Source organism: Primulina tabacum, chromosome 14, assembly GCF_025594145.1.
Source record: "Primulina tabacum isolate GXHZ01 chromosome 14, ASM2559414v2, whole genome shotgun sequence".
Lineage (NCBI taxonomy): Eukaryota > Viridiplantae > Streptophyta > Magnoliopsida > Lamiales > Gesneriaceae > Primulina > Primulina tabacum.
The window spans coordinates 33,373,499-33,389,312 of NC_134563.1; the positions used below are offsets into that span (position 1 = coordinate 33,373,499).

The 15,814-nt window shown below is 31.5% G+C and overlaps 2 protein-coding genes across 2 annotated transcripts; one reads left to right on the forward strand and one right to left on the reverse strand.

The window, feature by feature from the left end:
* Positions 1–757: 757 nt before the first annotated feature.
* On the forward strand, positions 758–2,941 carry LOC142524513 (CEN-like protein 1). The gene is made up of 4 exons (XM_075628538.1): positions 758–1,057; positions 1,412–1,473; positions 1,582–1,622; positions 1,702–2,941. The coding sequence occupies exons 1-4, from the start codon at positions 857–859 to the stop codon at positions 1,920–1,922; spliced, it is 525 nt and encodes a 174-aa protein (XP_075484653.1). The 5' UTR covers positions 758–856; the 3' UTR covers positions 1,923–2,941.
* Positions 2,665–7,172, reverse strand: LOC142524512 (E3 ubiquitin-protein ligase XBAT33-like). Its single transcript, XM_075628537.1, is given in 11 exon segments — positions 2,665–3,398; positions 3,400–3,497; positions 4,506–4,597; positions 4,927–5,070; positions 5,156–5,202; positions 5,359–5,417; positions 5,509–5,669; positions 5,840–6,012; positions 6,240–6,311; positions 6,631–6,690; positions 6,847–7,172. Coding segments are annotated over 11 exon segments (1,527 nt in total). The 5' UTR covers positions 7,024–7,172; the 3' UTR covers positions 2,665–2,954.
* Between the last annotated feature and the right edge of the window lie 8,642 nt (positions 7,173–15,814).

The window sequence follows — 15,814 nt, forward strand, 5'->3', positions numbered from 1 at the left end:
TGTTATCATCTATTTAAACAAAAAAATCCAATTGAATTTTTTAAATAAATGTTTTTAGAGTAGGTCTCCGATGCAATGATCGGATCTATATTAATGAGATGAGTCGACCAAGTTTATACAACAGTAAAAAATAATATTTTTCACTCAAATCAGCATACATTAACAATATACTTTTAAGATAAAAAGTAATATTTTTCACTCAAATTATAATTCATTACAAAGTTTTCTTCATAAAACAACTAACAAGATAATGATATTTTTGCAGTGAAAAATAATATTTTAGACATAAAAATTAATATTTTTCATGGATCGGATCATAAAATATTTTTGTGAGACAGACTTGTATGAGTTTTTGTGATGATATCCAAAGCTTATCAAAATATCATTTATAACTAAGATTGGATTGAAATTATCTGAAAATCTCCATAAATAAGAATTTCATTACTTCATTTAAAAAAAAATTCCCACGTGAAAATTTTAAATTTCATATATGATTTATTTTTTTCAAATAACGAACGTATGATATAGAAGCCACGCGATTCCATTGCCCGTCCTACTCCAAATAAGACAGCTCTTACTCAGCGAAATTCTTCCAAGCATGTTTCTTTCTGAATATAGACAACCTTTTCCAATTTCCATGAAAGGAAAAATTCTCAAGAATCTTTAAACTTGTAATCCAAACCCTACACGTCCCTTTCTTTTTTGCACTATAAAAACCTCTATTATAACTCTTTCGATCAATCCCACAAATCAAAACCAGACAAAAACACATTTCACTCTCAGAATATATATATCCACTATTCCTATAAGTTTTTTGTCTTAAAAAATTTAGAGCAATACTAGAATACTGGCAATCATGTCGAGGCTTGTGGAAACCCTTCGCGTAGGAAGGATTATAGGAGAAGTGATCGATAGTTTCGATCCTTGTGTGCATTTAAATGTGATATATAATGGGAACAAACATGTCTCCAATGGACATGAACTCATGCCTGCTGCTGTGGCTACGAAGCCTAGGGTCGAGATAGGTGGAGAAGACATGAGGGCCGCTTATACTCTTGTAAGTCGTGTTTCTAAAGCTCAATTTAAACGTGCGAGTTGATAATTACATATATATACACGTTGTGTATACCTATGTCTTATGTATAACCCCTTGTATTAACGCCCATGTTTGGGACGAGGTATCGTGTAACAAACTCGTTCTTCAACTCAAAAAAATAAATACACACACATTGCGTGCGCGTAATTTTTTACTTTTCACTAGGCTAAAAGTTCATGGCGTCTAACTATTTAAAATAGAAATGTTTATGATACAAAGATTCTCTAGAATTTAACATGACTATCACCTTATCAGCTGCTGAAACAGTCTTGTTTACTAAATTTCATAACAAATATTTATCATGTCGTTTTGAAGGTCATGACTGATCCGGATGCTCCGAGTCCGAGTGACCCGTACTTGAGGGAACACGTCCACTGGTTTGTGAACATATTAATAATAATTTCTCAAATATTATAAGTAAATATTACATATATAGTCAGCATATGATACATATGAACTGATAAATTTTAACAATTCATTTTCAGGATAGTTACAGATATTCCTGGCACTACTGATGCTTCTTTTGGTAAGTTCTAATTAATTTCTTATTTTATGAATCTAAAATCAAGTCAAATTAACAACACAAATATGAAATGATTAAACAGGGAGAGAAGTTGTATGCTATGAGAAGCCGAAGCCAACGATAGGCATCCATCGATACGCATTCGTTGTTTTCAAGCAGAAAGCGAGGTACAGCGTGAAGTACCTACCTTCTTCAAGGGATCATTTCAACACAAGGAGATTTGCGCAAGAAAATTGCCTGGATTTTCCGGTTGCTGCACTCTACTTTAATGCACAAAGAGAGACCGCCTGCAGGAAAAGATGATGCATGTCTTTAATACTGTTCTGGTGATTTTTGGGATTGCTAATATTGGCTGGTGGGGTTCAGACAAACGCTTTTTTTTTAAATGTCAAATAATAACAATATGAAATGCATGGCCGGTGAGTTAGAATCAGAGTGCATCTTTTGCTGGATTTGTTGTCAGATAACCTTGGTGTCCCAATGTATCAGAATAATGATTTAATGAGATTGCTTGTTGTTCAACTTTGGTTGAGTTTCGCTTCTAGTTTGTGGAACATTTATGAGCTAAACTTACAATAGTAACTCATGCCGTTTTTAAGTGGATTTTCACATTTAACACCACTCAAGATTTCATTACTTTCCACTAAAAAATCCACTTTAACGTACATCGCAAAAGAAAAAAAGTATGGGAAAGAAAACTAATTTTTTTCACAGATTCTCAAGTTAATAGCACAACAGAACGAGAGCCTTTGGTAGTAAAGAAATGGTGCTGGTACAAAAAGTTGAAATTTTTGCATTCGAAGATATGAGTAGTTATTGCTCACAAGGACCTAACAATCTGGTCTTTTATAATCAAACTCGCAACTCCTCTGATAAGTTTTGCACAGATAACTTACCAGGATTTTCTGTTCACAAAGACAAAAAGAAGAAAACCTGAACTAACCTAAAAAAGGATAATATTTACCAACATAATTTCTCCCAGTTTGACGTGTAGACACCAGGAGATACTTGCAGCTCACAAAAAATCTCAGCACACAAGAAGGAAAACAAGAAACTTATATATACTTTTTTACTTGTGAAACCAACCGTCCTTCAACAACTAATAGTGCCACAAAATATGATGGCATACTACTATAATAAATTAGTCTCGGTGTACCATCTTTACGAGCTCCTTCGGTCATCAAAAGCAAACACAGAAACGGGCGCGGATTAGTGGCATTTCCAGACTAATACGAACAGGATTCTCAAACAGGGAAAATGAATGGAAGGAAAACATTCATGTAACTTGAGGTCCAAAACTTCGAACTAACTCAGATCTATTTTTAAATAAACCAATCATGCATTTATTTCGGCATTACACTGATGCTCCCTGCTGCAGCTTCTTCTTCCCCAAAACATACTTGAACAAGTCGTTTTCTCCAATCTCACACCATCCATTTTTTCCTGCTCGCTTGATGTGGATTGTGAACGATGAGGCGACTCTTCTTCAGGATCTCGTTCGCCAGAATCAAAATTCGGACAAGGTCCTTCATTGCACGTGCATAAAGGCATGGTGACAGAAGGAAATGGGCTGCAAGTGACGGGGCAAAACATATCTGAGGTAATAGAAGACACACGATTCTTTCGCATATCAGGTGAACCAAAGGCCTCGGATGCATTTGGCTCTCGGGGATGAAGCATGCATGGTGTGCATAAGCTAAGTGACAACGATAATGTGATCTCCTTTGATGAAGAACCAGGGAGTTTGACAAAAGAGATGATGCCGTGTCGACAAAGAGGGACAGGGAATGGAGCCTGGGGGTACTGATGGTTCCGATGGAATGTTACTGGTCGAGCAAAGGTAGAGAGCACATCTTACACAGAGTTCATGTGAACACCCTGAAAGTTAGGACCATAGATATTCATGAAAATTGGTGCAAAGAATTATTTCATTGTTACATAACTAGACACCAAAATATTTTCTCCACATAAATATGAACATGCAAATATATATGCTCATGAAATGGGAGACTAAGGGCAATGATTTGGATTTGGAACAAGTAAACACAGATATGGTCGCTGGTACGTCTCAATCTATAAATGATACGGGTTTTTGGGGTAGAATTATTCATTTATGTGTCATGGGGCACGGAACTTACAGAAAAATTGCAAACGAAACCTAGAAACTTTTTTATTTGAGAGTAACAACCATTTGATTAAGTCAGTGTTCTAGAAAAGGTAGGCGGGCGGCTACCTACCGTATAGCCGCCTAGTCCGTTTTTCAAATTAATTTTGATAATATTTAGTAACATTATAGATTAATATATTTAAATTATTTTATATTTTATTTTTATTTTAAGATATTAAATAATTGTTTGATATAGGTGGGAGAACATGACTAGTAAAAAATAAGATTAAGTATTTTATTTTAGAATATTAAATCATTGTTTATATTAACTCAATATCATCATTGTCGTCATCCTCTTGATCGGATGCAAAATCATCCTCATGAAGTTTTATCACTCTAGATCGCTGACCAAGATGAAGTTTGACTGTATTAGGGCAAGCCAAAAAATAACATTTTTTTTGGACTTTGCTTTAGGGCCTATACAGAAATTACCTTTCATTTATTAAATTGGCTTTTAAATTTAGATTAAAAGACCAAAAAATTTTAAAACAAAAAAAATAAAAGCTCTAACCGTTTAGGCTGATCGACTAGCACTTTTCTATGTTAGGCCGATTTTTAGAACAGTTGAATGAGCACAATGGTCCACCTTTATCGAATCATCGCTAGAATATACTAGAAAAGAAAGGAATTTGAATACCCACAGTAACAATTATTGAAATAACTATGGACACATCATAATTCAGACACATTCATGAATCGATGATAAAAAAGTAACACACCTTCAGCAGCTACACTACATGCTCGCTCAATGCAAACGGCACAAATATCAGCATCGTCTGAAGCAGTTGTTGAGGTCTGCAAACCACAATCTCTGAAAAAATAAAAGGATTTCAGTGTTATTATTCAAAATTGGTTGAGAGGGAAAGAGAATTTAATAGTTTGCGATGGAGTGCGTACAGAAAGCTACAAGCATCACTAGAAAAAAGGTGTATTCATTCAAAATTCTTTGATTCTCGAGTGAGACCGCTTTTTTTTAAATAAAATAAATTAATGCACCACAAACACCTGGTGTTCGAGTTTAAATATTCTAGGAAATCAATTGCTCCACCATGTGATACTTGGCTGTGGTCACCTTTTGATTAAGAAACAAAAACCACATATGATCAGCTAACTGAAATATTATTTCATCTTAATTCTCACCTTGCTATATTCAACACACTCATGAGCGGCAATGATAAATAATTAGAAGGTGGAAACACTGGGATTGGCAAATCAGAGTTAGGTGTCAGCAGCGGCTCAAGCCAATGACGTCGCCACATCCTTGCGACATCAAGAGGAATCCATCTGAAACAGGTTATGCTATCATCCAGAGTTGCACATTAACAAGTACTTAATTCAATATTGAGAAAACGAATATGAATTTCAGTACCCGTTGCAGTTTAATTCCAAACGACTGGCGCCTCTTGCAAGAAGGATCTGTGGGAATTAAAATTGTCAAGATTATCATCAATACACCTTATTTGCAATGCCAACAAAAAATAGGCAGATAAAAATAAATAAATAATAATAGGCAGATAGTTCCAAATGTTCATTTCTTGAAAATTCAAGTTCAATGACATAAATAATGATCACCTGGCAGCATTTCAAGTTTCCTCCGCAGGCAGCATAATGCAAAGGAGTGCTACCAGCCCCTATAAATTTATGACTCAAAGAAATCATGAAACGGTAATAAAAAGGAGGGTTTTCCCGGATAAATAATCAACACTCAAGAAAATAGAATACCTATCAAATCCATAGACGTGCCATAATGGAATGTCACAGCTGAAACATTTGCGTGAAGGTCGAGTAGGAGTTGCACACAGTCAAAATATCCATTCAACGCAGCCATGTGAAGAGCGGTAATACCACCATCAGCAGCCTTATTTACAAATTTGGAGAGAGCACTGTGACAGAATGAGAAGATACAAATAAGAAAATACTAAAGGTGCCCAATCTCGAGAATTTTACCAATCATTTATTTTCATAAATAATCCTTCAATTTCTGCTCGACACTTCTATGGAGCAAGAAAAAGGCCAAAAAGACTGCAGAAAAATAAAAAACATCTGTTCATACTTGGTCTTATCATTAGCACCACCACTTCCATCCCCGTTGGTTTGAGAATTTACCGCTTTGAACGGAACACTGGGAACAAAATCGGCAACCACTAATCTTATACATCGCAAATGACCTTTGACAGCTGCAAAATGGAGCGCAGTCCTCCCACTAAGATAATCTGCTCTAGTAACCTGAAATTTATCGAGGTTGCGAGCTTCAAAAGATGATCCATCAATAATACACGAAGTGCCGAATTTTAACAGCGGAAACAATTAGGAATTAATGTCGGAGCTCGTAACCAATTGATAGAGCAACCAACATTAAGATTCTACACAGATTAAATTCATCTATCTTTTAAGATGTAAGCTGCTACTGGATAAATTGAAGAAAATCAAATTGTATTTAATTAAATACTCACATTGCATCGAAAGAGAATAAGAGTTTGAACAACTTCCCAGTGACCGTGTCCACAAGCTTGCATCAATGCTGTCTGCAAAAACAATAACATAATGCTTGAGAAAACTTTGATCAAACAAAGATCGATTTAGCCCTGTACGGATCTGTTCATCCACGCAAAAACCCATCAATACCATCTCATTATCAATTCAAAAACCTTGATCACGACAAAGTTGATCTAAAAAGTAAGACTTTTTTTTTTGAACAAGAAAACCAAACCAACCATCTGATGTTACAAAATGGGGAAACCCCGAGTTATATCCCAGAACATAATTTGACATTATCCCCCAGAGAGAACTTTATTTTAAAAATAAAAAATATACTGAAGAAAAACAGACAAGATATTATAATACCTGGCCACAGTAATTTCTTGTGTTAACATCAGCTCCGTTCTCCAGTAACAATGCCACAATCTAAAAATCCAAACTTTCAAAAATCAACACAACCCCCAAAAGCAACAGATTTGAACAGAAACTCACACAAGAAAATCAACCCCAAAAGACAAAGAAAAGGAAAAGTTGGGGCTTTTTCAAGAAATAACCAGTGGCTGAAAAAAATTAGGTTGGAACCTCAATATGGCCTTTTGCGGCAGCAAAATGAAGAGGAGAATTCAATCCACCAAAGGTCGAATACTTTGCGAGGCATGGATTGCAATCCAACAGCATCTTTGCCTCAACAAAATCTCCATCTCTTGCAGCTGAGACCAATCTCTCCCCTGAAGCTGAACACCCAAAAGAATTCCCCATTTCTTGGGGTTTCCTCAGTTTTTCTGGCCTTTCCTCTCTCTAAATATTTGTATAAATTATGTGTACATGAAATTACTGATAATTTGAGCAGTTTTGGAGGCTTTTTTTATATATGAGGAAAGGAATTAGGTCAACTGTCAAGCAAATTTTGAAAACAGTTGCAAGAACTTGGAAACATATCCAAGTTTTAAATTTTATGAACTATTATTGTATCTTAACATTAAAATGTTAACCAAATTTCGATAAAAAGTTTTTATCACGGTTAAGTAAGCAATTTTTTCAAAATAATATATAATATATATATATATATATATATATATATATATATGATTTGGATTTTTTTAAAAAAAAACTACAGAAAATTAGAAGTTAGAAAATATGAGTTTCCAGTTTTAATTTAAAAATTTGCTTTTACATTCCATCTTTAAAAAAAAATTAATTTTTGAAAACTATCTAGAACATTAGTTCAAGTTTCGATTTTTTTGAGTCAATTTATTTGACATATCACAAAAACAAACAATTTTACATATCTTACTGTTTAAAGTAAATCTCTTGTGAGACGGTGAGACGAGTCAACCCAACTCATATTTACAATAAAAAAATATTTTTCATGGATGATCTAAATATAATATATGTATCACAAAATTGATACATGATGTCGTCTCACAAGAGCTTTTGTGCACTATTTAATAATAGTTAAATCCCGTAAAAAAATTTGTTTTGATTATACATGTGGATAGACTTAAATAACCATCCATTTTATTCGGTGATCAAAACAATTAAAGGATAAAATAGTAAATAGACCAAACTTAGAGACAACTGGCCAAAAATTAGTGAGTCTGGTGTCGACATGCATATTTGTGAACCAAATACTAGATTGGTGATGTTCAAAAATTGAGGAAGTTATATATCAAAATGTTAATTAAAAAAAAAAGATTAAATATTTAAATTCATAATAATAATTCGAGTTTAGTTTGTATCGCTAGCGTTTAATATGACGAGTGTGACCATATATCTGTAAGAATTTACATTATGCAAATTCTAATGGAATTTTCTTATTCATAATTAGGATGGTCTAATGTCATATTAATTTATCTAATATTCTATTTTTTTCCCCACTGAAATAGCATATAATACTTCTGAAATCACATTTACTTTTGAGGCTTTTTTTTGGGGATTTTGTTGGTGTGTTGCGGAGATGTCTTGCTTTGAGAAAGCAAAAGGGAATAAGTGAATGGGAAACAAATAATAAAGAAAGAAAGAGGGGAGTGTTTGTCAAGACAACTTTCTTGGCAACTTTTTTTTTGTCAAAATCCCTTTTTAGGCATTTAAATCTTGAATATGTTTTTTTGAAACCGTCTCACAGGTCGACCAGATTTATATTTACTATAAAAATAATATTTTTTTATTGGTTTGGTTAGATTGAAAATAAGTCTCACAAAATTGATACGTGGGACGATTTTACGAAAATTTTTGTGTTAAAGTTTAGACATTTTTTGAATTAATTGCTTTTGTGTTTTGGTGAGTGTTGTTAATTCATGTTTTACTTGTGGTGTTGAAAGATTAAATATACATTAATTTTTATTTAATAAAACTATGAATTTTGGCCTCCTTCCACTAACAATATGCATCGAAATTTCCGAAATTACAATTATGAAATATCGTCACAGAAATTTCTAATTGATTCGTAACATAACAGAGGTCAAAAGAAGGATTATTTGACTGGAATTATTTGTCTAAAAATCAGTACTAACTTTTCAACAAATAAAAATATATATATATACATTATAACACCTTTTAAATTTTAAATTATTTTTAAGAAAATAGTGTATTTTTCCCTCAAAATTTTTAAACTAATCGATCGGTCGCTATATTTTATTCAGACAACAAAATAAATCGATTAGATTATTTCAAAAATAGCGTGTTTTTCCCTCAAAATTTTTAAACTAATCGATCGGTCGCTATATTTTATCCAGACAAAAAAATAAATCGATGATATTATTTTCAAAAAAAATATTGATTCGATGTTTTAATTGAGAAATGAATTAGGTTATAGAGGGGGACCCTTTTGGAAGGAGAAAAATAATTTTAAAAAATAAAATAATCGAACAGAAAATATACAATAAAGCGTATGAGTGAAATAAAAATTCAGTGTGACAAAAGGCAAAACAAAAAAATAAATGTACAGAGATTTGACTCGCATTGTAAGTAAAGTATTAGGTGGTGCGTGCTTTAGATGCAACAATAATTCAAAGGCTTCGTGTGCACCAATTATTATGTCATGGAAAAATAAATAAATAATGGAACCAGTCGTGCAAAATACTGAACATTTGTTCATGTTTGAGTTCGATCTTAGATTTTATCGAGTCCACTTTATCGAAGTTGAAAAGACAAAGATTCGCACTTGTGTTCGAGGTAGTTTGAGGTGAAAAGTTAAAAAAAAAAACCCACTTATTACGGTAAATAACTGTAAAGTTTGTTTCGCAAATAACAAATACACTAAACAATACGTAAATAATTACTAGGAAAGAAATCGAATTTACCAAACTAATACTAGTGAAGAAACTAAAAAAATATTTATTACAAGTCAAGGAAGTGAATTGCATCTTAAAATCAATAACAAAAATAACCAAAACACGAGGATAGAAATCTGCGTGATCGAAATTCGAAGCAACAAAACAATTCTCAATCTAAACTCTGTACGGGCGTTACCTTCGAATCTCTCTAACATGTCACGACAATACAGTGAAACAACAATGCTTCGTATTTACGAGTTCTTCAGTTTGTTCTCTCGTATCTCGCTTCTATCTGATGCAACAATTACTTTCAATGTACATAAACTTGTATTGATTTTGATAAAATTCCTTTAATATATTTATATAATATAAGGAAAATAATATTTCATTAAAGATCAAATTCTTTTAAATATTAAATATATTTCTGCATGATAAAGAAAGTTGTATTTCATTATAAATCAATTTTTTTTAAAATATTAAAGATCACATATAGAAACTCAATATTCTGGAAAAACATAATTCTTATGCACAACTATATAAAAAAATATGTTTCCTTTCATTTGTAATTTGAGATAATAATTTAAAAGTTCCGAGTTCATATTATTATCTATCACTACAAAGAATATCTGATATATTTTATTTATATAATATAATATAAATATAAATAATATATGAAATAGAAAACCTTACCCACTTTTATTAAACAGAATAATGGTATATTTAACTTCGTGTTTCAATTTCTCACATATTTCCGGCAAAATTTATACCAATATCTTGACTATGACAAAAAAAACTTGTGTGAGACGGTTTCACGTGTCGTATTTTGTGAGACAAATATCTTATTTGGATCATCAATAAATTTTTTTTACTTTTTATGCTAATAATATTACTTTTTATTGTGAATATCGGTAGAATTGACTCATCTTACAGATAAAGATTCATGAGACCAGTCTACGTACTCTTTGACTCTTAACTCCCGTAAAAAAGTTCTTGACGTACTAGGTCATGCTGGTCGTAAGTCTGATTCATCTTTCAATAAAGCTTTCCCCCCCCCCCAATTTTCAGAAAAAAAATAGGAGACATGACCAAGTGGATTTCAAAAAATATCTATATATATATATAAAAGCAGAGTTTTTGCCAAAAATAGTAATTTTTCGCCAAAATGTCATTTCTAAAAAAAGAAAGATATATCATGAATATTGAAATATGTGTACTGCAATAAATGATAACTTCAATTATTGTTTGCATTGATTATATAAATTCATTTAGTTCAAATTTGAATTTAATTTATTTTTATATTAATTCAAATATAACAAATAAAATTTATGCATTATATTTTTTATTTTTTATTTAAATTGAAACTAATCTTTATTGAAAACATAAACTACATTAAAATTTTTGTATTTATTATATCAATCAATTTAATTTGGACATGATTTTGTGTTACTATGATATATTTAATTTTTATTACAAACTGTATAAATAAATTTTAAATACAAATGATTGCAATATTCAGCATCACTCTGTGTGTATGCAGAGTTTTTGCAAAAATAATAATTTTAAGTCAAAATTTCATTTTTTAAAAAAAGATATATCCTTAATATTGACATACGTGTACTGCAATAAATGATCACTTCAATTATTGCTTGCATTGATTATATCAATTCATTTAATTCAATTTTGAATTTAATTAATTTTTATATTAATTCAAATGTAATTTATGTATTATATGTTTTTTTTTATTTTTTATTCAAACTAAAACTAAACTTTATTGAAAATATAAACTATATTAAAATTTTTGCAATGATTATATCAATCAATTTAATTAAAAGCTGTATAAATAATTTTAAAATACAAATGATAGCAATGTTCAGTATCATTCATGAGGTAAATCATTCAAAAATACATTTTGCTATTTTAAGTAATTTCTTGCCCAAATTACTTACTAAAAAAGAAATACAATATTTAATTAGTTTATTTAATTTTTTTAAAAATAAAATTGGTTGAGTATTAAAAGTTATCACTACAACAAGGTTTTCCAACAGACATCAAATTACCATTTAATAATCATAATTTTTTTTTTTTTATCTTAGATGAATATTATTTTGAGATTACCTTAATTTGAAAGAATTAATGTATTGTAGTTTTCTTCTAAAAACATATGTATATTGTATATCTTGAATTGTCTTTTTAAAAATTCAAATAAGAGAGCCCAAGAAAATTAAAAGAGAAATATTCAAAAGAGTTCAAATGGACATTAAGTTACCCTCAATAAACATTATTACCCTCAATAATCAGAAATATTGACACCCAATGCATGCAATTCGAGATTTTCATAATTTCAAAGAGTTATGTATGACAAAAGCATCCAATGTATTTTGTACATTGAAATATCTTATTTGAATTTTAAATTATAAATAATGCAATATTGCATACTATATTAGAAACCAATTTTATTCTATTTATCTTACTAAATTTATCTACTTCAAAATTGAATTGTCAAATAACTTATCTTTTCAGCACTATATCTGAGTTGAATCCTTCCAAAATGTAATGTTCGTTTAAATTTATATTTGTTCGTTGTTATGAACTACCTATATATGGAAACAACGAGATATTAAGTTTGAAATCTGACTTTCATGATCAATAAATAAAAAATATTATTTTTCTATTTGTACAAAATTTTAATAATTACGTATTTACTAATGTGATAATTTTCTTCTATATTACAAAGTTCACAGATACATGATAGTATAAAATGTCCCGTAATGGAAATGATTAAACCAATTCTAAAGAAAGTACGCACCGTATTAGGAGACGCATTATAAAATTTATTGGCATTGTTTTGGAATACACATAGTAAATGTTAATAAAATAAATTTTTTCGGTTTATACAAAATTTATTTATAATCGCATATTTCATTTTTCTTTAGAAATAATAGGTTGTTGTGTATATTATGAAGAGATGTTGTAGATAAAATCACAACTCATTTGGATAAATATATTGATGAAACAATTATTGTTATCATTCAAATGTATCAAACACGTGTCATGTAGATTTAGATGAAATTATTGAATTTAAAAAAAATATTTCTCATTAATTTTATTAAAATTGATTTAAAAATATTTTTTTATCACATGTTAAAAAATAATAATATATAGCTTCTCAAAACTTGATAAATTAAATATGTATTAAGGTTGATGGTTGACATCAATACACTAAACACGATAAACAATATGTCATTGTCTTAGGTTAACACAATAAAAAATTTTGATATATGATAGTGATTATTAATAAAAAAAATTAATCGACATACGTTGTATTTAATAAAGTTTTTAAAATTAACGAAAAAATAGTTTTATATTTATATTATTTTTTCAATTTAAATGTCTATTTATTTTTCACTAATTTTTAATAATATCATCCCGTGCATCGCACGGGTTAGATAATAGTAATATAATATAATATAATAATTTAATTTTTAAGAACAGAATATCTGAATTACAGAGCACGTATATATAACCATCTTCCTGATGTTTGCATCACTTCTGATAGACATGAATTAATTGTGGCGATGAAAATAAAAACCAGCAGACCAGCAGCACTCTTTAAGAAAACAGTAGACAAAAAGAAAATCAGAAGCTACTGGTCTAGTAAAACAAAAGCAGTAGAAAGGATAGAAAAACAGAATCAGTAGAAGATGTTGCCTAACGTGACTACTTTAAATGTTACCGTTAAAGTACCGTTAAAGTTACCAAGTACTAGTATTAATTGCATCATTAAATAATGTACGGAGTCATTTAATTCACTTTACCGAGTTTAGTATAAAACATGACTGATTGTTTTATAGCTTTTCTGCAGGAACATTTTTTTTGGTAATAAAGCTGACTCTATCAGAAATCTGAAGACATCTTCTGATCATAAACGTTGAACTCAGTCGCTTATATATACATGGAACAAACCCTTACAGAAAGACAACTCTACGCATAATATCTTTTCAAGGATCAACGAGACAACCTCGAAATTCCTCGATAACGTTGAGTTCAACACAAAGAAAAGTAGCACACGCTTCATAGCAAATATCTGATCTTTTGAAGATCATCTTGTGCTACTGATTCTTACACTCTTCACAATCTTTTACAACACTTATACTTTATCAGGAAGAGCTTGTAATCTGAAAAGAGTCTTTTCAGAACCTTTTGTATCACGTTCTTTTTGAGTCGAGTAACTAAGAGTTTCAGTAGGCAAATGTGTAAGTCCTTCTGAAGTGGGTGTGTACAAGAGTTGTACTGTAATATCCAAAGTCTTTTAGTGATACCTTCTGGAAACAGAAGAAGGGGAGACGTAGAAGATTCATCTTCGAACTTCCAGAAACAAACCTTGTGCTATCTACTGCTTTTCGGCTTTATTATTTTTCACCCACTAACCAACAGATCGTTTTCCGCACATTATCTTGTGATCTGCTGGTCTTTATACTTGAACAAGAATCGTTAAAATCTCTAACAGGATTTTAGCACATCATTCGACAAGAATTTAATAAGTTGGCCATTGAGTTTATTCAACCCCCCCTTCTAAACTCAACCCGATTCTCAACAAGTGGTATCAGAGCATGTTATTCTTGTTCGTGAAAAACTATAACAGATGGCACACTTTAGCAAGATCCCTATGTTCTCTAAGGAAGATTTTGATGATTGGAAGATTAGAATGCAAGCTCATCTTGCAGCACAAGATGATGACATGTGGTATGTCATCACAGATGATCCATTGAAAATATTAAAGCCTAACACAGCTGTTGCTGTTACTGAGGATGCACCGCAGATGGTTGAAAAATCAAGAAATGAATGGACCAGCGAAGATAAGAAGAAGGCCAACCTTGATAATGTTGCAAAGGATATATTATATAAAACTCTCGACAAGAATACCTTTAGCAAGATTAAAATGTGTTCTACTGCAAAAGATATTTGGGAAAAGCTCATCCAGATATGTGAGGGAAATGAGCAAACGAAAGAAAACAAACTGTCTGTAGCAATGCAGAAGTTCGAAAATCTAAAAATGAAAGCTGGTGAAACTCTAAATGAGTTTGATGAAAGATTCAGTAGCTTGGTAAATGAGCTAACAGCTCTGGGTAAAGAGCATAGCAACAGAGAAATAGCTCTCAAGGTGATGAGAGCCTTACCCAGAGAATGGGATGTAAAAACAATGGCTATGAGAGTGTCCAAAGATCTAAACAAGTTGGAACTGCACGACTTGTTTGCAGACCTGAAAGCATACGAGTTCGAACTGGAGGTAAGAAGTGGAGAAGAGCCCTCAAGTCTACCTACCAAGGCTCTTGCTGCTACTGCTACTGCTACTACCTCTTCTACTGCTGCTACAGCTGTACCTCAAGCATTACCTACTGTGATCATTGACAGTACATTGGAGAAGACTGCTGAACAAATCAGTAGTGATGCTATGTCCTTGTTTGTAAAGAAATTCTCCAGGTTCATGAAAAAGAACCATCGAACTTATCAGGGTCCCAATCGCAACTTCAACAAAGATTCACCATCTGGTGATACAGGATGCTTTAACTGCGGAAAAATAGGTCACTTCATTGCTAATTGTCCTAAACCAAAGAAGGATGACCAGAAGAGAAAGGATCACAAGAGGAATGACAAAAAGTCCTGAAGAGATCGAAAAGCAATGATTGCTGAAGAAAGCAAATCCAAATGGGCGGACTCCAGTTCTGAGTCATCTGATTCAGAAAGTCATTCCAGTGACAGTGATGCAGAAGAAGTTAAATGTCTCATGGCAAACACTGATTCAACCTCGACATCTGGAGAGGTATTTGATTTTGATTCTAACGAATTCACACGAACTGATCTAGTTAATGCATTACATGACATGGTAGAAGAGTATTCTAGACTTTCTCAATCATTCGAAGAAGTTAAGATCGAAAATCAGAACTTAAAGGATCAGAACAGTAAGTTAACTTGCTTGCAAGTAGACAGCTGTAATGATTTACAAGTTGAGATGAGTAAATTAAAAACAGAGAATGAAAGAGCAAAAGCAGATTACCAGAAGATGCTTTCTGAAAACCAGAAGTTATCACTACTGGTAAATGCTTGGAACAAGTCTTCTATTTCACTGGAAAAGATGCAAGAGTTACAAAAACAATCTGGAGACAAGAGTGGTCTCGGATTTTGTAATAATGAAGGCACCTCTGAAACAAATACTAAGCCAAAACTGGATATGTGCAAAGGGAAGTATATTCACTTTGTGAAATCCAGCGTGGTAC

Bases quoted from the DNA above. Each gene is read 5' to 3' on its own strand.
- LOC142524513 (XM_075628538.1), top strand. From the start codon at position 857: ATGTCGAGGCTTGTGGAAACCCTTCGCGTAGGAAGGATTATAGGAGAA. The intron at 1,058-1,411 runs GTAAGTCGTGTT...GTCGTTTTGAAG, and splicing joins TGAGGGCCGCTTATACTCTT to GTCATGACTGATCCGGATGC. The intron at 1,474-1,581 runs GTTTGTGAACAT...ATTCATTTTCAG, and splicing joins TTGAGGGAACACGTCCACTG to GATAGTTACAGATATTCCTG.